Raw genomic sequence first — 25,743 nt, forward strand, 5'->3', positions numbered from 1 at the left:
TCAGGTGCGTGGACTGTGACCAGGAACTGAAATATGAGAATCCATACCTGGCCCACGTTCGATTCCTGTGCGGTAAGAGGAAAGACTATCTCGCCTGGAGAGACTTTCAGGCCCCCGGGCTTGGTCACAATGCTTTGTTTAAAGAGCCGTACAAGGTCACCGAGGTCAAGGACAAGGAGAGGGTGACCAACTTTCACAGGATAGCCCACGACCTGGAGCACTCCAAGAAGAAGCCTGGCGGGCAGGAGGAGGGGCGATCCTTGACGGAGCGGAGCTCCAGCAAGAGGAAGCAAGACGGAGGCGAGGAGGACAAAATCAGGAAAACGGTTTTGCTAGAAAAAACAAACAATTTGGTCTTCGAGCAGGGCGGCATTTCGAAAGAAGACACCAGCGTCTGCCCGGCGCTTGCCGTTTCCGTTTGGAAACTCAACTCGGACAAGTTTCTGCTGAAGAAGGACTCGGCGCAACATAACACGAGTGCGTTTACCGAGGTTCGACGCCTGCGAGAAAAGGGTAAAGCTGAGAAAACGGAGGGCAGCGGCAAAGAGGGGGGCCATGACCTCGCCAGGAAGGTCGGTCTGACAACAGGCGTGGTTCTCAGCTCCACCGGCAGCGCCTTCTCTTCTGTGTTGCCTTCCAGCGCCAGGGAAGAACAGAAGAGCGCGTTCTGTCAGCCGAACAGACGGACAGTCGAGGGGGGGCCTTCCTTGCTCCTGGCCCACGCCCTCCACACCCACGCCGACTGCGCTAGGGATTTACCCGAGTCCATCGCTTCCAGTCAACTCCACGCCAACCTGCTGGGGTCCAAATTCATCAGCGCCGACCTCAGCAACTCCCACATACTGCACACGAGCGTCACCGCCAACAGCCCGTTTTTGTACAGCACCGACATGTGGCCCAAGCCCGTGGGAGTCCAGCTGCAGTCCACCTCTTCACTGACTCTGCTGCCCCCGTCCTACACCTCGTTTGCTGTCTCGGCTCAGAATTGGTGCGCGAAATGCAACGCGTCCTTTCGAATGACTTCTGACCTGGTCTTTCACATGAGGTCGCATCACAAAAAGGAATACGCAGCCGACTACCTGAGCCAGAGAAGGAGGGAGGAAAAATTGACATGTCCAATCTGTAATGAATTCTTTAGGGAGCGCCATCATCTGTCGCGGCACATGACATCTCACAATTGAGATCTGGATTAAAATTGAAGGAAGGGAACTTTGACCTGATGTTCTGGAGGTCTGATTCCGAGCGGGAATAGCATCCTTTAAGAGACAGACGAGAGTGAACTAGTCTTACTGGCCTAGAACAGTTCTAAGGCTGGCAATCGAGCCAATGGCAGCCTGAGCATCTTAAATGTCAAAAATAACCTTGCAACCCCCCCCCCCCCCCCCCGATTTATTCAGAACGGGAATAGAAACCGGGGATACAAAAAACTGTTAGTGTAATCAAAGTTGCATTTTCAGAAAAATCAGTTTGAATTGCCCATTGATAAATGCACTTAAGTACAAACGTCGCGTGGAACAACCACTTAAACACAGTTATGTACAGTAATAAAGTCCTGTTTTGAAATCCTGTTAACTTAGTGCCGAGCATAGAATCTGCAGCTGATAAAGCGATCTTCAATTTCATTTTTTTTTACGTTTGGGTAATTACTTTTTGAGAATACACTGTAAATATCTGCAATTTACTTGTTACAATATATGTCTTCATTCTTGTATTTTAGCTCCCCTAAATTAATTGCACAGTTTGACATTAGGCGAGCACGATATGGAGACTGTACAAAATCAATTTCCACAACAGCTTTCTAAATTATTAAGTGTGTTGCCGATCATCTGTCGAACAGAGCCACGTGATTGCTTTCAAATTGCCATATAAACACATGACTGATCACTCTGGAAAACTGGTCTAATTCATGCAGCGCTCTAATCCACTCTGATAGGGTTGTGCGAAGATTTGGGGTAGTTAAGCCCATGTTCTTTAACGTACCTGCCAAGTGTAAGAAGCCGCTGTGCTGTCGAATAGTGGTTGAATAGAGACCAAAGCACAAACAATAATGAACGGTAGACAAGTCCAGAAAAAGAAACGTAACCCATACATTCCATTGAATGCAAAACGATTTCTGTCAATCAGCCAAAGTGAAGGGGGACTATTTTACTGAGTGGCTGATGGATGTGGAGGCTTTGCAGGCTTTGTTTCCCCAAGATACTGGCCATTCAGGGTCAGTGTTACAGGTGTTTGGATATCAGTTGATTTGAAGTATTGAGATAAGAAGCGAAAGCCTGACAATGTTCTCTTACATTAGCTGTTGCTTTACATTCTGAGAGTTGATTTAACATTTTGCCTTAACACGGTGTGAGTGTTAACACATTCGTCAATGGCGTTGAACCCGGTCACAACACTAGCCTGGCAACGAATATTTGAAAGGAGTATCTTTTCCCAGGAGTGTTACAATTATTTCCAGGTTTTAGGAACTCTGCTTTTGATCAGCCGTTTAAATTGGTCACAGCCAAGCAAGGTATCTCGGGCAAAAACATAATTACCTGGAAAAACTCAGCAGGTCTGGCAGCATCGGCGGAGAAGAAAAGAGTTGACCCTTCTGAAGGGTTCGAAACGTCAACTCTTATCTTCTCCACCGATGCTGCCAGACCTGCTGAGTTTTTCCAGGTAATTCTGTTTTTGTTTTGGATTTCCAGCATCCGCAGTTTTTTGTTTTTGTCTAAGGTATCCCGGATCCGGTTAGCAATCTGAATCGAAATTCAAGCGATGATTATTGAGAGATTTATCAAGCCCCAATTGCAGAGTGATCCATTTTGTCTGCTCCCAGACCAGCATGTACAGGAACCGTAGCCAAACCACCACCCCCCCCCCCCCCCCCCCACTCCCACTTCAGTCCGGTCCTGAAATGCATGGTTATGCGGATACCGTGTAAATATTCATCCATCAATCACTGCTGATCGGGAATCGTGACTGGCGCCGTAGAATTTAGCTTTGAGATGTACCAATCAACCCTTTTGGAGAAAATTACTTTGATTGTGCCATCCAATCATACAATATTCTCAATGGATAGCCACTGTAACTTGCAATTATACAACATAACGCTCTGAAGGAGGGTCGTACAGACTCGAAACGTTAACTCTGTTTCTCTCTCCACAGGTGATGTCAGGCCTGCTGAGTATTTCCAGCATTTCCTGTTTTAATTTCAGATTTCCAGCATCCTCAGTATTTCGCTTTTATATTAACTTACAATGATATGGTGCCCTGCACATCCTAAGGGGCTTTGCTGCCAATTGAGTGCTTTTGAAGTGTTGTCCTGACTGTAGGAAAGTTACCGCGCGGCACATCAGCTCGTGAGGACGGAGAAGGATCAAGGCAGTGTGGCGAACCGTGTGTGCACTGGTTTCTGAAGAAGGATTTGTATTTCAGGTGCGAATATATAAGGCATCGCCGACAAGCCATTTGAGAAACTTAACTCTGCCTCCAATAAATCCTTGGAGTTTCTCCTCGGAATTGTGAAAATCTCCCAATGTCATCCAAAGGAGGCCATTCATTCTATTGTGGTTACGATTTACACGTATAAAAGGCAAAAAAAAAAGCAACAATAATAATTTACATTCATGTAGTGCCTCTAAAATAATAAAAACACGCCCCAAAGAGCATCAGAAGACATGACACCGAGCCACATAGAGAGATATTGGACTGAATTTTACCAGTCCGCAGGCGGTGGTGCGGTTATGGTAAAGTAGCGGGAAACGGCACCAGGGCTGCTCTTGGCTGCTGTCCCGCTACCTGAGCAGTTTTCCAGCGACCGTCTGCGAGGCGGGTCACTTGCCCGCTTTATTAAGATCCCTGCGCTGCCCGGGGAGGCCGCCAACGTCATGGGGATGGCCTGCCGAAGGCAGAAAGACTTGCATTTCTATAGCAGCTTTCATGGCCTCACAGGACGTCCCAAAACGCTGTACAGCCAATGAAGTACTTGTGAAGTGTTAGTCACTTCAAAATGTAGCGGTAATGTGGGGCAGCCGTCAGTCAGTTTGGACACAGCGAACTCCGGCAAACAGCAATTTAATGAAGACTGTTTTTGTGATGTGATTTGGGTATAAATATTGGCCAGAACACCAGGGTTAACTCCCCGACTCATCTTCCAAACACTGCCATGGGATTTTTGTTTTTTTTTTAACCAACCTCCATTTGTGTAGGCAGACGGGCCTTGGTTTAATGCCTCACCCAAAAATGGCACCTCCAACAGTGCAGCACTCCCTCAGTACTACACTGGATTGTGAGCCTAGCTTTTTTGCAGTCAAATCTTTGGATTGGGAGTCGAGCCTGCAACATTCTGACTCAGAGGCCCGTGTGCTACCAACTATATAGAGCCATAGAGTTATACAGCACAGAAACAGGCCCTATGTGTCTGTGCTGGCCATCAAGCACCTATCTATTCTAATAGATGTGGCTGGTAAAATGTGAAATTATACTGGCCACCATTATTGACTGAAAAGCAGGAGGGGAGATGAAGGTAACAATTGGCAACAGCATTTGGAATCATTAATTGTCTGTGATGATGCAATGTAACAATAAAGAGAATTAGAACTATTAGTGATAATATGTTTCAAGATAGACCTGTTCTCTAAAATGCATCTGGTTCACTGAGTGTGTCACTAAGAAGCTGGTGTATTTTGTTCTCATGTTTTTGCTTTCAGACAGCACTGGCCCTTTCTCTGATATTAACACATTCTGCTATTTTGCTTTCAGCCAGTGCTGACCTTTATTCCTCTATTAACACCTACTCTGAACCAAAGCTTTAGATTTTAATGCTATCTTTACCACTCTCTTTGTCATTTAATTTTCGCCACCTCTAACCTATCCCTGACTGTTAATCCACCTGCCCCACCACCTTCTAAACAGTATAAAACCTATCATATTTTTACCTTCTTCAGTTCTGAAGAAGCATTATATTGGACTGAACGTTAACTCTCTCCACAGATGCTGCTAGACCTGACGAGTTTTTCCAGCATTTTCTGTTTTTACTTCCAGTTCACTGATGCCTTTTAGGGAAGGAAATCTACCATCCTTACCCGGTCTGACCTACACATGACCCCAGATCCACAGTAACATGGTTGATTCTTAACTGCCCTCTGAAGTGGCCTAGCAAGCCACTCAGTTCAAGGGCAATTAGGGATGGACAACAAATGCTGCCATCCTTTAAGAGATTAAATTGTTTTAAAAATCGTGAATTAAACTGTAAATCTATTAAGTAGCGGATTTCCAGTGGTGTTACTGGCATGTTAAGAAGGGGATAGGACACCGGGTTCTGTGTCTCTTTTTCCCTCCCAAACTAGTTGGATTGCCCAGCCCAAAGGGACTGAAGTGGGGGAGGGGGAAGCTAACCTCAGTTGGGTTACTGGGAACGAACGGGCAGCGAGGAAAGCAGAACTGGGACACAGTCCCTGGGCTTCCTCAGTCCAGACTTCGGAAAACCAGGCATCAATGTGACGTAATATGGAGCTGCAAGCAATTACTTCCAGGATCACAAAGCAATACACACGTTTTCAAGCAGCACTTATTAAAAGATGAAACTCGAAATCAAGAAGAACACCAGATAATCCTGGAACATTTAGTAGGTCGGGAAACACCGACCATGAAACGTTAGTTTCTCTCCTTCCGTTCTTAAAAATCTTCCGGACTCCCATCTTTGGCGAGGACTTCCGAGGAGGCTGCAACCCGATTGGCCAACGTCTCCTGCAACGTGATTGGGCAGAAACTTCTAGAGCGGTTTTGCGCGTTTTGATTGGTAAATCACAGAAACAGAAACTCACGCATTCGAAAGGGGGAAAAAATATTTAGCCAATCAAAAAGGAGTGATTAGCACCTCCAACTGAGAAGACGGACCACAAAGTTCACAACAAGCAAGTAATATTTTATTATCTGGATATTAAAGAGCAACACACCTTCTACCGACACTTTTGTTGTGGTCTGAATGTTAAATGGCAAACTGTAGCGATAAGTGCCCGTTATACTCAATTCCAGGTTCCTGCGCTAATTTTTTTCTCTTATAAATTACAGAATGCTATTTAGATTTAAATATGTTTGCTGAAGAAATTTGATAGACTTATGTTTACAGTTTGGCTCCTCACTTCCAGTTATCGACTTCGCAAACGGGGTATTATTGTGGACTTTAATCCCGTGTTACTTTAGTCTACCGTATTAAAATGAAGAATTAAACACCGCACTGATATCCAAGTAAAGGCCCATGGTGACACAGGAGTGGCAGCAGCCAAGACCGGGCATAGTGAAGTCGTGAGGTGTGACCGCCCCCCCCCCCCCGCCCTCCCCTGGTAGGCTTGCCCCGACCCGTTGGCACCAAATCCTACCCAATTCCAGGCAATGCTAATCGTGGACATGTTAAACCGTGGACAAACCGTTTGGAAAAGGCGCTCAGGGTCATCTGGCCCGGATGATTCCGCTTGTACCAAACCCGGACGAGTTAGCCAGTTTATGGGTGACCAGGAAAGATGAATTATATCAAACCTTGCCCAAACGTTCACTTTCAAGGGATTAAAACGATGATCTTGGTGCACTCGGCTCCAGCCATCTCCAGCCCTTTGCCTTTCTTATTCACTCATGGGATGTGGGCGTCACTGGCTAGGCCAGCATTTATTGCCCATCCCCAGTTGCCCTTGTTCAGAGGGCATTTTACGGGTCAATCACATTGCCGTGGGGTTGGAGTCACGTGTAGGCCAGACCAGGTAGGGATGGCAGATTCCCTTCCCTAAAGGGACATTCGTGAACTAAATGGGTTTTTACGACAATCGGCAATGGTTTGTGATCACCATCAGACTTTTAATTCCAGATTTTGATTGAATTCAAATTTTAGTTAAGGTTGTTTTAATCACATTTTGATTCAACGTGTTCAACTCTTTTCTCAGAGCCGAACGTGAACAGTTCGTTGTTTGGATTCTATAAATGTGTTTCACATTAATATGTTTAACTATAGATACCATTTTAAGGATATTGAACTTGTTTTAATAGGAATAATAGAAATTAGAGTTGCTTTTAGGCCCAGACACTGATTAACACACCACAGCAGATCAAACCTTTTTCTCCAAATCTTAATTTTAAACATTTTATTGTATCAGCCGGCGATTTACACAGTGTCCTCAAAATTATAATGAGGGTTTCCCTGAAACATTGCACCATATTCATTGATGAGAAAATGAAGTTAACGGGATTATCACCCAGACTGTAAGAAAGCAAATGATAGGTAAACCAGAAACAATTGCAACAGATATAGCCAATGGATCGCAGCCAAGCACAAACAAGGGGAGCAAGATGAAGGGATCTAACTGTGCGATAATGTCATGGAACTGGGTTCGAATTTGGGGAGCACTCTCTCTAATAGCACGCATTAGTCTATACACATTATAACACACGTTTGAACTGCTGGAGAACAGTTAATGAAATGCGATGGTTTATGTATTTCACAGTGGGTGGTACAAACTGGGAAGTGTGGGCCTTGAACTTGTACCACGTGTGCCCACAGATGGACAATTGCGTTTTAACTCCTTCGCCCTAACACAGCTGGCAATCTATTTGAAGGTAAAAGCAAAATACTGCCGATGCTGGAAATCTGAATCAAAAACCGAAAGTGCTGGAAAAACTCATCAGGTCTGACAGCATCTGTGGAGAGAGAAACAGAGTTGACCTTGAGATCAAAAGGCAGCTGGCTCCACAGCGAAAAGAACCTCGTTTTGAATTCCTAAGGTGAAAATGCTTTGCCTGGTGTCTGGTTAAGTCTATGGGTTGCTGTTGCCTTAGTGGAGATTAGTTTGGGAATTTGTTATAAATTATTTGTAGCCGTGTGTGTATATTTTAACCTGTGTAAATTAATAAAATGTTGCAATTAGTTTCACGTAAAGCCTCGAGAACTGGTGGTCTGATTCCCGAATTTAGAGTGGCAGCTCGAACATAGCACTTAAAATTATTGGTTATGACAGTTGTTTAAAGTTTCCCTCTGGGAATTTTAAATGACTCCGCTTTACCAACTGCATCGGCCATAGCAATTCAACCCTGTTTCTCTCTCCACGGATGCTGTCAGGCCTGCTGAGTTTTTCCAGCATTTTCTGTTTTTGATTCTATTTGAAGGGCATGGTGAGCTACTTGAACTCAATTATGTGATATATATATATGTGTGTGTGTGTGTGTGTGTGTGCTGAAGCTACGCGGGAGTAAATTAGGAATGTCCACTTAAGTGACTTCTCAAAATTTCCTTCGCCTTCTCGAGCGCTGTTCCAGCAGGTACCTCGAGGTGGGGTGCGACTCCTGTCCCCTCCCAGGAGACTCCCTCCGGGCTGGAAGACCTGACGGTCGGGATGGTCAGGTACAGGCTGGTGTCGTCCACATGATAGGTTTGCGGAGGGTGACAGCCTCCACTCGTCAGCTCGCCGACAACCAGGGCCCTCCCCAGTCTCTTCATGACGAAGACGAATTCTTCCGCTGCCCCCGAAGTGAAGTTGCTCGTGAGGAGAATTAATTCTCTTTTCGAGCCATATCGCTCTCCTTACCAAAAAAAACCAAAACCAACAAATACAAACAGGGCAGCAATGACAAAAATGGCACACACACACACACACACACACACAAAGAAGGAATGCAGTCCTTGATCAATTACCTGCTACCCGTGGAATGGTCCATAGTTCCGAGGTCGTGTCAGTAGATCTGCTGTAAATAGTATCTAGGAGCACCGGGTTCCCGTCGTCAAAGAAATAAGAACAGAGGGCTGGGATGGAAGAGGTAGGCCCCCCAATGTTGTACCTACACGACATAACACAGGCTTGGATTAGTTAACCTCGAGAAAATTTGCGTTAGCGTTTTCGGACATATTCGAACAGCAGCCAGGATAGTTAAAACAGGGAGAGTGAAGGACTGAGCAGATATCTAAATGAGCCACCCCGATGGATTGTTGTTCCTTCGAGTCTTTCACTCAAAAGTCGAGGCTGCTTTATTTTACACATAACCCTCAATGATCCTTAACCAGGCTTGTGCGGAATTAAATGATTCATGTCAAACTGGGCAGTTTATGTACCTGAACAAAAACAGAATTACCTGGAAAAACTCAGCAGGTCTGGCAGCATCGGCGGAGAAGAAAAGAGTTGACGTTTCGAGTCCTCATGACCCTCTATAGTTTATGTACCTGCACCGCCAATCCTTGACTTCAGCCGTGCAGTTGTCTCGGCCTTTCAGCGACAGAGCAGTTACACCCCCTCGATGGTCTAGAAATTACAGCCATGAAGCAGTTTTGCTCCCTTGTGTAAATTCAGAAAGTATTTTGCAGGTTTGTTCCAATTACCATCAGATGACACCAACGCCTTTTTTAAAGAAGGAAATTATAACCCCTTGTATTCATGCTTCGATTATTGATGACTTAAATGTATCAGTAATCAACTTGCTCAAATATATACGTTAAAGATTTGGATGCAGAGTATGTGTATAAGCAAAGGGAAACTTGAGATTGAATGTAATTCTAAATAAGGCAGGCACCTCAGCTGTTCCATTTTCAGTTTGAACATAGGAGCAGAGATAGGCCATCCCGCCCTTCGATCCTGCTCGGACATTCAACAAGATCATGGCTGATCTGGTTGGGGTCTCAACTCCACTTTCCCTTCTGTAACCACCCCGCACCCCCCACCCACCCATACACACACACAAATAACCCTTGACTCCCTCGACTATGAAAAATCTGTCTAACTCAGCCTTTAATAAATTCAGTGACCTAGCCTCCACTGCTTTCTGGGGAAGAGAATTCCACAGACTAACCATCTTCTGCCAGAGAAGAAAAAATCTCCCCATCTCTGTCTTAAAAAGCAGACCTCTTATTCTTAAACCATTTCCCTTAGTTCTAGTGCCCCCACAAGAGGAAACATCCTCCTGATATACACCCCTGGGATCTTGCATGATCACCTCTCTTTCTTCTATACTCCAATGGGTTTGGCCCAACCTGTTCAACCTTTCTTCATAAGATAAGCCATTCATTTCAGGAATAAGGTGAGGTAATCTTCCCTGAACGTGTCTAATGCAATTATTTCCTTTCTAAAATCAAGAGGCTAAAACTGCACACAGTATTCTATTTCTGGCCCTGTACAACTGCAGTAAAACATCCATACTTTTATATTCAATTCCCATTGCAATAAAGGCCAACATTCCATTTGCCTTCCCAATCACTTGCTGTGCCTGCATACTAATCTTTTGTGATTCATATATACTAGGACCCCCAGATCCCCCTGAGTTCTGCAATCTCCCTCCATTTAAATAGCAGATTACTTTCCTATTCTTCCTGCCAAAGTGGACAAGTTCTCATTTTCCCAAATTACATCTGCCAATGTTTTGCCCATTTACTTAACCTGTCTATATCCCTTTGCAGACTCTCTACCTCCTCTTGACAACTTACTTTCCTACCTCTCTTGGTGCCATTGGCAAATTTAGCTACCATATTTTCAATCCCTACATCCAAGTAATTTATAGAGATTGTAAATAGTTGAAGCACTCTACTACTTACAACTTGCCAACCAAAGAGGACCCATTTATCCATAGTCTCTGCTTCCTGTTAATAAGACAATCCTTTATCCACGCTAATATGTTACCCTCAAGACCAGGTGCTCTTATCTTGTGTAGTAACCTTTTTATGTGGCACCTTACCAAATGCCTTCTGGAAAGCCAAGTACACCACATCTACAGGTTGCCCTTTATCCACCTTGCTTGTTGCTTCCTGAAAAAAACTCTAATAAATTAATTGGACACAATTTCCCTTTTACAAAACCATGTTGACCCTGCCTGCCCATATTATGATTTTCTAAGAAGAAATGCATTCAATTGCACATGATGGATTTGCCTTTTTGTCATATTCCACCACAATAGTGATTAATTTCCAAATGATATCAGCCAGAAAAAAAATCCTGCAGCACTGACCTTCTGGTCACGTGACATGAAAGAACAACTGTAATTACTAAACACGTATTTCCACTTGCGGTCAGAATGCAGCAAGCATCAGTTTCATCTTAAACATTGGCAATAATCAAAATGTTATTTTCTAGAGTCGCATAAAAGAACGGCATCTCATTTTTAAGCATCTTCCTGAGTGCAATAGCACTAGTAATGGTGTAACATTCTGTTACTATTTATACAACCATATTAGGATACAGTTAGAAATAGATCTTATCAAATACAACACATTATGACTTTGGGTTTAATACTGCAACGTGAGGACAGTGATTTATAGTTTTCAGGATTAAATGGATGGAACTATTGAATTTAATTCTGAAAACATCAATAAAACTCTCAGATTTCAATGTATTAAAACAAAACTTAAGTTTTTAAAATAATATCATCTTAATCAGAGTTGAAAAGAACAACCCCCAAGTTACTGGTTACAAATCCTCTGTAATCAAATGAAATTCAACATAGTCAGTCAGCCTGAACATCATTGTTAAAATTCAAAGACAACACAACATTCGATAGTGTGAAACCTCATTAGTTCCAGTGCAGCTGTTTTCACTAAGGTGAAACATACTAATATCCATGTACAGAACATTTTCCAGTTTGGGGGTATCAAGCTGAATTAGCCGTGTCCACATGCAGCACGACCTGAACAACATTCAGACTAGGACTGATGAGTATAAAGTAACATTTGTGCCATACAAGTGCTGGGCAATGATCATCTCCAACAAGGGAGAATATAACTACCTCCCCTTGACATTCAATGGCATTGCCATAGATAAATCCCCCATTGTCAATATTCTGAGTGTTACCATTGATCAGAGATTTAACTGGACAAGCCATATAAATGCTGTAACTTACAAGAGCAGGCCAGAGGCTCGAAATTCTGTGAGTAATTCACCTCCTGACTCCCCAAAGCCTGTTAACCATCTACAAGGTGCAAGTCAGGAGTGTGATGGAATACTCTTCATTTGCCTGGATGAGTGCAGCTCCAACAAAACTCAAGAAGCTTGACACAATTCAGGACAAAGTAGACTACATGATTGCACCTCATCCACTACCTTAAACATTCACTCCTTCCACACTGAAGTATAGTGATGCCAGTGTGTACGATATACAAGGTGCACTAATTGAGGTTCCTTTGGCAGCACCTTCCAAACCCATGAGCTCAACCACATAGAAGGACAAGGGCAGCAGATGCATGGGAACACCACCACCTGCAAGTTCCCCTCCAAGTCATTCAGCATCTGGAACCATATCTCTGTTCCTTCACTGTCACTGGGTCAAAATCCTGGAACTCCATTCCTAACAGGACTGTAGGTGTACCCACACCAGAGGAACTGCAGGGGTTCAAGAAGGTGGTTCACCACCACCTTCTCAAGGGCAGTTAGGGAAGGGAAACAAATGCTGGCCTTTCCAGTGATGCTCACGTCCTATGAAAGAATAAAAAAGCTCCCCAATATAGCTACACTTGGTGTAATGAAGTTGAATGCACCCTGAATCCCCATCTATTCTGCCCAAACAATCTGCTGTAGTCTTAACTTCAGAATAGCACCCTCTGTTGCACTTCTGCTATATTGCCATTTCCACTTACCATGGCAGCCATCATTTAGGATCTCTAGATGGGATTCCCAATTTTATTCAAAACTATGGTTAGTTTTGTGCACAATCTCTCTGAAAGTCAGTGGTGTCCAACCAAATCCATGTTATATTGGACTGTTACAGCTAGCTTGCTGAGGTGACTTTCATCCAATCAGCCTGGGCTAGATTTGCATTTAGATCCACAGAAACGAAAGACCAATATCTAGCTCATTATATCACTAGCATTCTGAAGTGTTTTGATTCACCTTGCTCAGTCATTACATTGGGCTGGGTTTTGCAGTCAGTGGCAAAACAAAGGTGCTCACTGCTGACTCTGAAGATTATTGTCCACAAAGATGTAGCAATCTCTGGTTTGGATTTCTACTTTCCTCTATGGCAGTTTAAATCTGGCAACAAGTAAAGGGAATCTCCAGCTAACCAGCAGCAGTGATGGCAACAAGTAGAGTAAGCCTGTTATGGCACAGCAGATGGTAAATGCTCAAATCCCAGAGGGAAACTTGAAGCAGCTGTCACAACTACTTGCAACTTGTGCTTATTTTGAGATGTGGGCTTTGAATTCAGTATTAATAAGTTCACCAAGTCTTATAGGTTTCTTTTAAAAAACTAAATTAAACATTTATTAAGTAAAAATATGATTTTAAACACATACATAGGTTTACAAATTACTACTATAATAACTTCTAGCTCACCTGATTAATCTAACTCCCAGTTACATCTCCATTAAGGCAATAGTAAAAACACAAAAGACCCAGGCAAAGTAACATGATACCCGGAACAGTCAAATTCAGGGTGAGTTTTCTTAACTTCAGTTCTTACAGACAGCAGCTTGGTAAATAGAGGCTGGAGGCTTTTCACACTTGTTAGATCTTAGAACTCCTTCTTTCCTTTACACAACTTCATCTCCTTTATACAGATTTCCCCTTTGAATGCAAATCCCCTTTATTTCACTAAGTCTTTACCTTGCTAATAATAAAAATCTATCTTGGTACCAATTTTACCAATGATCTTTGGGAAAAATATTGTTTCTTAACTTCTCCTTGCTAGGTGAAACATTTCATGCCCTATTTTGAATTCAAGCTATTCTGGTTTATTTAAAAATTCAAATGTTCCCTGTACACCCCACATTCTAAAACTTCCCCTAGGTTTACCTATTTAACATTTCAAACTTAGCTTATCTTCTGGTACATCAAAGCCTTCAGACCAGCTGCCTTTAATTCATTTAAGTCCCCCCACCCCAAACCCACACACCCATAGACACGGACCCCACTATTACTCTACTTTACAATAAATTCCAATAACATTATGAAAATTATTAAACCTTCCTGACAAAGCCACCAATCACATTGAAGTATTCTCACCAACAGCAAACAGGGAAGTTAGAAATGCAAACTCCCTTCACTTTTAATTTAAATTCTCAGATAGCAAAATACATGATTATGTTTGGATTAAGTTAGAAGCTAAAATATCATAAACAAACATTATAAATTTAAGAATATATGGAATGTTTTTATAATGCAGAAATTTAATTTTCTGCAAGCATAAAATTAGTTTTTCAGGGCCATTGAGGGTCTCTAATAGTAATTATGAATTAAAGGATCATTACAGCACAGAAGACCATTTGGCCCATCATGTCCCTGCTGGCTCTTCTAAAGAGCAATGAACTTAGTACACCATTAAAAGCTCAATTACACTACATTTAACAAGGTTTAACTTTTTAAGGGTTTTTACAGCAGGACTAACAGCAAAAAGGTGGAAATTTTCATTAATTCTCTAACTGCTTAAGAAAGGCGTGTTGGGAAGACCTCAACAGCACACACTCTGGAGAAGCATAGAATCCATGGCAGCAACTTATGTGCATGCATGTACAGTTTTCTTAACATTACACAAAATCTGGGCTGATATCAATTATTGTTTTATTGTTATCCTTTATTTCTAGACAACTATTGAAAGCTTGAAAATATCCCTGCAGTTCAGTACCCGCATATCTCAGTCATTGTTAGTGTTTCCTTTTTGATGAAGGGAAGTCAGATTTGCCGTTATATTGTCATAGGGTTTACAGCATGGAAAGAGGCCCTTCAGCCCATCATGTCCACACCGGTCATCAAGCCCCTATCTACCCTAATCCCATTTTCCAGCACTTGGCCCATAGTCTTGTATGCTATAGCATTTCAAACGTTCATCTAAATACTTCTTAAATGTTGTGAGGGTTCCCGCTTCTACCACCCTTTCAGGCAGTGAGTTGCATTTACCCCCCCACCTTCTAGCTGATAAAAATTTTCCTCAAATCCCCTCTAAACCTTCTGCCCCTTATCTTAAATCTATGCCCCCTGGTTATTCTCTCCTCCACCAAAGGGAAAAGTTTCTTCCTATCTATCCCTCATAATTTTGTACACCTCAATCTGGTCCCCCCTCAGCCTTCTTGACTCCAAGGAAAACAATTCTAGCCTATCCAATCTCTCTTCATAGCTGAAATGCTCCAGCCCAGGCAACATCCTGGTGAATCTCTCCAGCACACTCTGTAGTGCAATCACATCCTTCCTATATTGTGGCAATCAGAATTAAGAATAGTGCACTTGCCTGTGTGTCCAACTAACAGCAGCATTAAAACATATACTTTGTCAACGGTGCAGGTAAGTGGAAAAAATTGATTTATATTATCTAATGAATGATCAAGGCAAGTTACAGATCAGCCACACATCTGTGGCTTATATCGTCACACTGTTTAATTATGAACTAGAGCCTTGTAATTGTGAATAGTATATATATCTATAATTACTCTCCACTTATTACCTGGGAAAAAAGATGAATTATGGCGCATTTCTGCACTGAGGTCACTGTACAGCCTGTGGGTAACTCTTTTGGAAGTACTGTATTGCATTATTAAAGTACTTAAGTTATTATTTATATTGCTTCATCTCTGTCACTGCACATGACATTAACAAAGATTGCACTTACCTGCATTAGCATGACAACCTTTTGTTTGCTATTCCATACATTCAGTTAAAATCTACAACTGTTTAGAGAGCGTTAGAGAAACATGTTTAGTTGGCATGTTGCTCATTGGCAAATTCAAGGGTCTACAAACCAAACCTCAACATTTATGGTGACAGCTGACCAATCTCAGAATGTAGATATTATTTGCAAATAAAGTGGTTTGGAAGACTTGATCACTTGGACAAGTTTTTTGCTGTCATTGGTTTTCATTTGCTGCCTCTGTGGACTGTGGTTCCACTGCCTTAAATATTCTCCTTGTGTGTTTCTGCTTCTCATTTAGTCTATCCATTTTGGCACCCTTACGAGAAGCAGCCTCGGTCTCTTTTGCTGCAAGCCTTCTCATGATGCAAATATATGGGAGTGCTATTGTGGGAGCAGCCTTCCCAAACGTCAGTTATAATGGATAAAAAGAGTTTTTTAAGTTAGTGGACCTGCGAGGGGGAGAAATTGGTAAAAAGTAAAGAGAGGTTAGGAAGTTGAGGGAACAGGAGGAAAATGTAAGGAGGAGAATTCAGATTTGGAGATGCAGGAGCATCGGAGCAGGTGGAATCAGATAAAAAGAATCAATGGGTGGTGGGTGGGGGAAGGGGGAATAAGTACCAAAATCAGCACCATTTTGTATATTTAGTATTATTTCTTTTCTAGTAGTTATTTTACATTATAGCTATAAGGTCAATCCCATATCTATTTAATTTGCACAGATTGTAATTGTAATGTAATTAGAGCCTAAATTCGGAATCAGGCTTAATCCTGACACTAAAAAAAAAACAAGAGGGAATCCTTATCAGAGGCCATCTCACTTTGGTGAACTTCAATGTCTCTTTGGGACTTCACATCCAATTGACATTACACATGTTTAGTCCAAATGTGATGCATAAAGCAAGTTCGCATAGATCCTAAACTTGCAGTCTGGTTGCAATTGGTTGCACAAAGTTGAAATGCTGCCTGATGCTTACTGTATCAACTAACCGTTTATAAAGCAGAGTCCTCCAAGGATTGCATAGCTTTGGATCTTCCCTTTGTGATTCTTGGAGCAAAAGCAAAATGCAGGGATTCAATTTTAACTGAGATGGTTATGATCTGTAAGACTATAGTGTGTTTGCCTTTAATTAATGCCGCACAGGGAGATCACATATTTATTTGAGAAGCAGCCATAGAAAATCATGGAACCATATAGTAGAGAGAGAGGCCCTATTTAGCCCATTGTACCTGTGCCAGCTGTAGTTCCAATTGTAATCTGGCCTGGTTGGCATGGGGTAAACCAGGGGAGGTCAGCAAGATGTCTTTGTGAGACTATAATTTTGCAGAAAGACTCTTGATTGATTTGGAATATTTTTGGCCCCTGGCATTTGATCAGCACGGGGACCAATTATAGCATTGCAATGGAGATTCAAACCAGGTGAGATTTTATCTTGCTCAAAACACATTCACTTCAAGCTAAAATCAGGCCCAAGCTTATTACCACAGACCATGACTTAGATATGTGACATACCTAACACTTGAAGAGTATGCGAGTGCCTAGATGACTCCAATACAATTGACATGAGTTGTTGACAGTGCATGGCACACAGCAGAAGGAACCATGCAGTTATGCACAATTTTGACATCTTTCAGGCTATGAAGGGGAATTGGAACACTGCAACGGCTGGTCAATGTTACAGCGTACATTACCTAAGATCCACAATCAGCGCAGTGGTGTTTGCAATTTTATTCCAGACATGTTGCACCATTAGATCTGAAACTTGGGTAATGAGTTCAAGGTCACCAAACATGTCAAATCGGAGGTAGCCGATGGCATTCTCAAACACTTTCGTTTGGAAAGAAAATTTGATTAGGTCCTCAAACATCTCAGGGGGTGGAATCTAGGAAAAAAGGACATACAAACCAGGTTGTAATTAATATACACAAATACATAGGAAGACAGGAGCATAGGGCTTAGCAGCAGGAGTAGGCCATTCGGCCCTTCAAGCCTACTCTGCTATTCAATACTGTCATGGCTGATCTGGTTGTGGTCTCAACTCCACTTTCCTATCTGCCCCTCATAACCCATGACTCCCTTGTCTATCAAAAATCTATATAACTCAGCCTCGAATAAGTTCAAAGACCCAGTCTCCACTGCTTCCTGGGGAAGAGAATTCCACACATTAACGATTCCCAGAGAGAAATAATTTCTCCTCATCTCCATCTTAAAAGAGAGGCCTCTTATTCTTAAACTGCATCCTTAAGTTCTAGTCTCCCCTACAAGTGGAAACATCCTCCCAGTATCTACCCTCATGTCTCAATGAGATCACCTCTCATCTTTCTAAACTCCAATGGGTACAGGCACAACCTGATCAACTTTTCTTCATAGGATAAGCCCCTCATCCCAGGAATGAGTCAAGTGAACCTTCTCTGAACTGTTTGGAACACAATCACATCCTTTTAAAATAAGGAGACCAAAACTGCACGCACTATTCCAGATGTGGTCTCACCGAGGCCCTGTACAGCTGCAGTAAAACTCCCCCACTTTTATATTCTTCCCCTGGCAATAAACGCCAAATAGCGAGTACATTGTTTCATTTTCTTAAGTGGGGGCACGTTTCACTTCCGAAAAGGGCGTTGCCGAGGAGGGAGGTTAAACCTACCGGCATCGGAACCACACCGGGTATGTGATCCTTTGAGTTTTCGGGGATGTGCGCTACTTTGAGATGTTTATCGCCCGACAGTTTCTGCAGGTCCTCTGACAATTCCTGAGCCAGCTCAACCTCAGAGTTAATGATGCTGTACTTCCCCTGGTTGACCAGCTCGGCGATCTGCCCGGCCACCCCCGCACCGGTTTCGGCGAAAGCGTAGTTATCGGCGACCAGCTTCCCGGCTGTTCGGACAATCCACGGCACTTTGGCTCGTAGCTCGATGATGCCAAGTGCAACATCCAGGGCTTCGTTGGCTTGAACCGTGACGTCCGGCTCGGCTCCGGAAACACTCCATACCTTCCCAGTGACCGCGCTGAAGACAACCTGGTTCGGAATGGACACGTAGAGGTTGCTGTTTGCTATCCTGTAAGTGCCCACGGACAAGGCCCCTCCTATGGTCGGCTCCCCGACCACTGTTGCCCTGTTCAGTTCCCTCATCGCCCTTGTGAACGCCTCTGCCGCAGAACCCGTAATATGACTGGTTAGGATGTAGATGTCCTTATGAGAGGCATACCTCTGACCCAGTACCCGGGGCATTGTCCATATGTCCGACCTTGACAGAGTGGAGCGGTCAAACACTGTGTACAGGTGGCGGACAGGCTCCGAGCCGAAGAAATAAGAGCACAAGATGGGAATGGCAGTCGAATAGCCACCGATGTTGTACCTCATGTCAATAATTAAGGTGTCGGTGTTGACCAGCTTGTTCCACACTTGCTCCAGCAGCTGCGGGCCAATGACCTTGATGATCTCAGCGTCGGTCATCATGTCGAAGCGCAGGTAGCCCACGTTGCGCGGCAGCACCTCCACTTTGAAGAGGGCGTGAATGATGTAGCTGAGCTCCTCGGGCGAAGGGATTTTCACCGGCTGGTCCTCCGGCACATCGGGTTCGGCGTCGCTGTAGAAAACGTGAAGTCGGTGGTCGCCTGAGATCTCCTTCAGGTCTGAGGTCAACTGGGAGGCCAGGGACTCGTAGTCCACGGCCGAGCGATAGGAGCCTTCCAGCCACTTGGTGCTGAGCACCGCGCTGACGCTGGTAGCCACCTCTGGGATGGCGTAGTGGACCTTTAAAAGACTCCCCGTGTCCTCCACCAGCTTGAAGACTTCAGCATGGAAGACTATAATGTCCTTCGCCTTCTCCAGCGCCTCCTCGGCCAACACTATGGCATCGGGGACCACCCCGCCGCCCAGCCAGTACTCTCCATTGTTGTCTAAGAAGTTGATGAAGGGGATGGTGAGAAGCAGGTTGGTGCTGTCGATGGGGAAGGACCTGGAGTGGAGGAGGGTGCCCGACGTGATCTCCCCGACCACCGTGGCCCTGCTGAGGGACTGCATCAAGTAGGCGAACTCCTCGGCGGCGGTGGCGGTGCGGTGGCTGGTCAGTACGTAGATGCCCCTCTGGGAGCCGTACGAGACCCCCCCGGGGTCGGGGAGGGTGGAGAACTCGGTGCTGGCGTTGGTCAGCCTGTTGTAGACCGTGAAGAAGAGGACCTCCGGCGCCTGCTCCTGGAAGTGGGAGAGCAGCAGCGAGACGGCGGCCGAGCTCCCGCCCGTGTTGAAGCGGAGGTCGATGATCAAGTGGTCGGTGCCCTTTATGGGCTCCCACACCTGGCCGGCCAGGGAAGGGGTCAGCCCCGGCAGGGCTGAGTCGTCGGGGAAGCGGTCGAATCGGAAGTAGCCGATGTTGCCCGGCAGGATCGCCACCCGGTACCGGTGCTGGAGGGAACCCGGGTCGCCCGGCGGTTCGGCGGGGCCGTGGGCGGGGGTGACGTGGGGCTCCGACCGGACCCTGATGGTCAGCCGCGGGTCCTCGCAGACGGCCTGGAGCTCATAGTTCAGCTTCGCCGCCAGGTCCTGCTCCGAAACCACGGCCGAGTAGGCGACTTTGGAGACCTGGCGGGCCAAGGCGGGGACGTGGTCCACGAAGGAGTAGTAGGTCCCCAGCAGCTCGGTGACCCTCCGGATCACACCGGGCACCGCCTTCCTCACGGCCAGGATGGAGGTGGCTTTCTCCAGTGCCTGGTCCGCCTTGACCAGCACCGCTGGGAAGACGCCGTTCACCTCCCAGCTCTGTCCAGTGATGGGGCTGATGGACCTCGAGAGGGGCACCGTGATGAAGAAACCGCTGGAGCCAATGCGGAACTTCTGGATGTTGAGCGAGCCTCCCGCCGTCCGCTCCCCCACTAAAAGCCCCCGGTCCAGGTGCTTCAGGATGTAGGCCACGTCTTCCGCCACCCCCCGGGTGTTCCTGCTGATGAGGACCAGCACGTCTTTGCCCTTGCCGTACCTCTCGCCCAGCAGCCTGGGCAGGGTCCAGACCTCCTGGGTGGAATTGGACGGGCGGTGGTAAATGGAGTCGATGTGAATTTTGTGGTCAGCGTCGCAGAAGTAGGAGATGACAAAGGGGATCCCAGAGACCTTGCCACTGTCACTGTACCGCAGGTCGAGGATCAAAGCGTCCGTGCCAACTATGTACTTCCAAATTTTGTCCACTAGAGCCGGGCCAACCACTTTGACCACCCCCTCCTCGAAGATGTGGTCAATTCTTAAGTAACCCACGTTGTTCTGCAAGATTTCGAATTTGATGGAGTGCTGGACCAGGTCCATCAGCATCTCGGGGCTTGGGAGAGGAACATCCACCGTCTCAGTGGGAGACCCCCCTGGCTCGTATGAGACCAGCAGCCGAGGGTCATTCAGAGCCCCCTGAACCCCGGCGGTCAACACCGCGGCCAGGGTCTGGGGGTCGGCCACGTGCAGGATCTCCTCGCTCTGGTTGGCCTGCCTGATGGCTTCTTTCATCCCGACCAAGTTTTCCGGGAAGCAGTAATTGTCCAGCAGGACTTCGGCCATGTCCAACATGAGGGTGAACTGGAACATCTGAGCAGCCGGGGCGGAGCTGAATAAGAGAACCGTCAGCCAAAAGCATGAGCCCCCAGCCATGCTCCTCAGCGAGGTTATTCCCCTCTCCAGCCTGGGGCGGGAGGGGGGTGGGGGGCGAAAATAGAAATCCTAAAATGCCCCGATATCTCAGCAGCAGCGACCCGAAGCCACCCTCCTCATCCCCCAGTCTGAGATGGAGGCAGACTGTCAGGCCGATTTAAATCCAGAGAACCGCATCAACCAGATTACAGCCATTCATTGTCACTTAAACGTTTAATCTCATTAGGCTGGAGCGCCTCAGCAAAGCGGCGTGAGCCATCGTCTAAAAATAAAGCTGCACAAAAATTAACCTTCGCCAACAGGGGTGCGGGTCCAAGATTTCTGAGCCCTTTGGCGAGCTGGAACTCAAGCTAATGAGCGCCAAACCAATGCAGGGTCAGAGAAAGAGAAAGAGAGAAAGAGAGAGAGATGGAGAGAGAAAGTCCAGGCAGAACCTGTCGAATTTGTGATATAAAAGCAGAACATGCTAAAAAATAACTCAGCGGGTCTAGCAGCATCTGCGTAGGGAGAGCCCCGGTTACGGACGCACCAATTTGTGTCTTATGGAGCCGAAACGCTTCAAAATATATATCAGTCCAAACTCAATGTGCTAAATACGGATCGATAAACAGTTTATTAATGCCACAAGAACAGAAAATGCTGGGAAAACTCAGTAGGTCTGGCAAGCATCTGTGGAGAGATAGAAGAGTTAACGTTTCGAGTCCGCATGACTCGTCTTCAGAGTTTATTAATGACCTTGCTACTCCGATATTAATTCTCCTTGGGTTGTATTCCGAAGAGATTACAATTGCCCCAGTAAATTGCATGGCATAATGTGGAGTCTTACTGAGCAGTAAGCTTGTGGCCGTTTGCATTCTATTCTAAGCGGCCCAGGTTTTCCTCGCTGCAGAAGGTAAATGAAATCTGTTGTGACTTTAATCCCCAGCACAAGATGTGATTAACTTTTTTTTTAACACGGCCGAGCGACATATGGCCGTGTCTTACCATTGGGTTCAGCCAATAGGAGGCACTTGTTGGACAGGGACGCTGGCAGCCCAGGCTGCTTATCGCTTTAGCAGCCATTAGTCGGGGTCAGTGTAACCAAAGCGAAAGGAGCGATAACAACTAATACTTAAATACTTAACATCGGGAGCAACGAAGTAGCCAATTGTGGAACCATATTAGTTTTAAACGTGATGAAGATTACACATCCTGTAATGACCATTTTGAGGTCTTTGTTACGTTCTTTCCATTGTATTGATGCACCCCAGAGCTCGATGTGATCTACACAGTAAATCTGAATGTCATTGCAATGGTCATTTTGAAACGTTTTGTGACCTTTTAGATATTTTACGAACAAATTATGTTTCCGCAAAATCAAGGCTTTAAGTGCAATAAAGATTTAGACGCTTGGTCGAGCGTTTTGGTATCAGTCAACTGAGAGGGTCAGGTCAGTTACTGAGCTCTGTATCTTCCACCCTCACTGGCTGTAAGAAAAATGCGCCCCTCCTGTTAAAATTTTATTTCAATTGCTTTTTAAAATGCCTGCGTTGCCTAATATTTTATTTTTTTATGCTTATGACCCAAATCAACATGAGCAATATTTATCAGCAGGGCCCGACAACCCCACACTGCTGAGGGGGATTAAATATTGGGAGGTTGAAATTCAAATGGAAAAGGTTGGAGTTTATTTGCTTCGTCAAGATCTTGGAAACAGAATCCACGAGCTTTATTCCAAATGGGAGAGGCCTTGGTTGGGACACTCTTTGCACTGTGTTAATCCCGAGGATTAACTAAATTAGAGCACGCTCTGCCATTATTGGGGGTTTTAACATGTTATTAACAGTTAAAAAAATTCATTACATCATTACATTCTGTGAACTCGTTAAATCTTAGGGGAAAATTCTATATCGTGGAACTACATCCAGACCAAAAGCGAAGTTAAATACTCCACTGTATGAGTCGAGTGTTGGGATTTCCCCGCACCCCAACCCCTCTGTGCTGGATAATATTTTCTAAGGTTTCTTTTAAGGAGGGTGTTAATTAATGGTTGCTGGCGGGAAGTTGCTGGGTGGCAACAATTCATTGAAAACCTGATCAGAAATTCATGGGCTGCTCTCTATTCCTTCGAAGTTGTGGAAACATTAACTTTGCTCCTCTCTCCACAGCTACTGCCGGACCTGCTGAGTTTTTCCAGCATTTTCTCTTTTTATTTCAGATTTCCAGCGCCCGCAGTCTTTTGCTTTTAGTTTAAGTTGTGGAAAGGTTTGGAGAAAGTTATAACCGGAGGTCCAACTGGTTTCAAGCCCATGAGTTACCTCCAGTGGCATTTAACCTAGTTTTAGGCTATACCCCTCCTAATTTAAAAGATGAAATCCCGGATTTAAGAATATTCCTTAAAAGTCACTGGTTATTTGAAACTTTGCTCATCCAATTGTGACAGTAAGGCGTTCAACAAAAGCACATATGATATGCTTTCAAATTTGTGTTTATTAAAAAAAAGTACATATTCTAAGGCTTTTTAATTGAAATAACATCTTGCATGTGCTCCGTGTCGTAAACATTTGCTGTTTAATGAAAAGTGACATATCATTTGTAATTAAGAATTAAGAATCAACGTATCCATTTATCACCTCGGTATCGGATTATTTTGAAGAAACTACCTTAACAGTAGCAAAGCAATTTGCAGGAGCACAGTTTATGGCTTTCCCGCATTATAAATATTTCATTAAACACAGATTTCTAGTTACATTGAATTGATGCTATTTTACGTGCAATTGGGTTTATCTGTTTGAACGTGGTTCACAAGGATGATGTATTGCTGAGCTATACGTTTTTTAAAATCTGAAATATGATTGTACGAAGAATAATGAGGGACATTTCTTCATGTCTCATTCCCAACTCACCCAGATTACCACAGGATGGCGCTGTCTTCGCAGTTCTCCCAATTTAATCTGGTTGACTCCCTCAACTCAAATTGGAGAGCATCAGTATAGGAGTTTACTTTGGGAACATCCATTTACTGTACGGTGTTCTGTAGTGTATATAGTAAATTAACAAATCCTAAAATTCATCATTATTGAAAACATGTAAATATTGCAACGATTGTAAATGCGATGTGACAAACCTCTAATTTTGCCATTTTATTTTAAATCCATAAATTTCAAGTCACTTTTGCACACTGGATACTGACCCGCATTTAATTACAATAATTTTCATGTAATTCCCGCATAACCTTGCTTGACATTTCCCTTCTCTGCTGTTTCAATTTACTAATTTTATTTGGAACAGGGGTTGTCTCAGTTTGAGTTTCTCTGTTATAAAAAGGAACGATGAGCAGGTAAGTTAGAGTCAAAACTCCAGCCTCACTAAGTGCGATTAAAACACGCAGCGACGTTTATTGATGCAGAAAAAAAAAACTTAACTAAAGCAAACTACTCGCGTGCAGTAGTTTCTCTGGCAGGGAGGTTATGGAAGGGCAGAACTGCTTCAGAATTTGTAATTGCAGGCACGAAATGAGGAAAGCCAACACCACAATTCGGCTTTAAAACTGGTCAAAAAGGCGAGATCCTTATTTGCAACCTGTTTAGTATTTATGTCGACGATTTTTATTGAGTGCATGTGTTACTTGGTGGTGGAGCTGGCAAAATTAAGGAAAGCGTTATTTGTTTTGTGAGTAATATAAGGGCTACTTTACAACGTATAAGACTGGGTTGTGACCCCTTGTCACTACAGTCAAAAATACCTGGAAAAACTCAGCAAGTCTGGCAGCATCTGTTCTGCTGAAGGCTCATTCGGACTCGAAACGTTAACTGTGTTCCTCTCCGCAGATGCTGAGTTTTTCCAGGTGTTTTTGTTTTGGATTTCCAGCATCCGCAGTTTTTTGCTTTTATGTCATTACAGTCAAAGCTGGTTTCGATTGCAAATCACTCAAATTCCACGATTTAGAAATGATTACAAATACTAGTGCTCCAGTTCTCTCAAACCTAACGGGACATATTCCCTTTATTGCATTTCTTTACTTCCACAGGTTGAAACGCGTGTTGCTAGCCTTGGGAAGGGCTGCAATAGGGTAGGGAAGGTGTTTCTACTTGTGGGGAGCCCAAAACTACTGGCCAAAGATGTATAGAGTAGAAAGACTTGCATTTATACAGTACTTTTCGCAACCACCACATGACTCAAAGCGCCTTACAGCCAATGAGGCACTTTTGAAGTGTAGCCACTGCTGTAATCTGGGAAATGCGGCAGCTAATTTGCGCACAGCACGCTCCCGCAGACAGCAGTGTTATAATGGCCAGATAATCTGCTTTTGCTCTCTTCTCTTTAGCTCTGAAGAAGAGTAATACCGATTCGAAACGTTAACCATGTCTTTCTCTCCGCAGATGCTGTTGGACCTGCTGAGTTTTTCCAGCATTTTCTGTTTTTGTTTCAGATTTCCAGGTCTGCAGTATTTTGCTTTTATCTGCTTTTGTCATGTTGATGGGGGATAAATATTAGTCAGGACACTGGGATAATCCCCCTGCTCTTTTTGAAATATTGCCTTTGGAATCTTTTACATCCAACTGAGCTGACAGATGGG

General features: G+C 44.4%; 1 protein-coding gene across 1 annotated transcript; it reads right to left on the minus strand.

Moving 5' to 3' along the window:
• rbp3 (retinol binding protein 3) lies at positions 1 to 21,185 on the minus strand. The gene is made up of 5 exons (XM_041176112.1): positions 18,201 to 21,185; positions 17,248 to 17,438; positions 8,660 to 8,802; positions 8,236 to 8,547; positions 1 to 65 (listed from the first exon to the last, which is right to left on the minus strand). Exons 1-5 carry the CDS (start codon positions 21,183 to 21,185, stop codon positions 1 to 3), a joined length of 3,696 nt encoding a protein of 1,231 aa, XP_041032046.1.
• Between the last annotated feature and the right edge of the window lie 4,558 nt (positions 21,186 to 25,743).

This window comes from Carcharodon carcharias, chromosome 28 (assembly GCF_017639515.1).
Source record: "Carcharodon carcharias isolate sCarCar2 chromosome 28, sCarCar2.pri, whole genome shotgun sequence".
Lineage (NCBI taxonomy): Eukaryota > Metazoa > Chordata > Chondrichthyes > Lamniformes > Lamnidae > Carcharodon > Carcharodon carcharias.

Bases quoted from the DNA above. Each gene is read 5' to 3' on its own strand.
- rbp3 (XM_041176112.1), bottom strand. From the start codon at position 21,185: ATGGCTGGGGGCTCATGCTTTTGGCTGACGGTTCTCTTATTCAGCTCC. The intron at 8,548-8,659 runs GTAATTGATCAA...TTTTTTGGTAAG, and splicing joins GACCATTCCACGGGTAGCAG to GAGAGCGATATGGCTCGAAA. The intron at 66-8,235 runs GTGGACATTCCT...CTTACCGCACAG, and splicing joins AATTTTGAGAAGTCACTTAA to GAATCGAACGTGGGCCAGGT.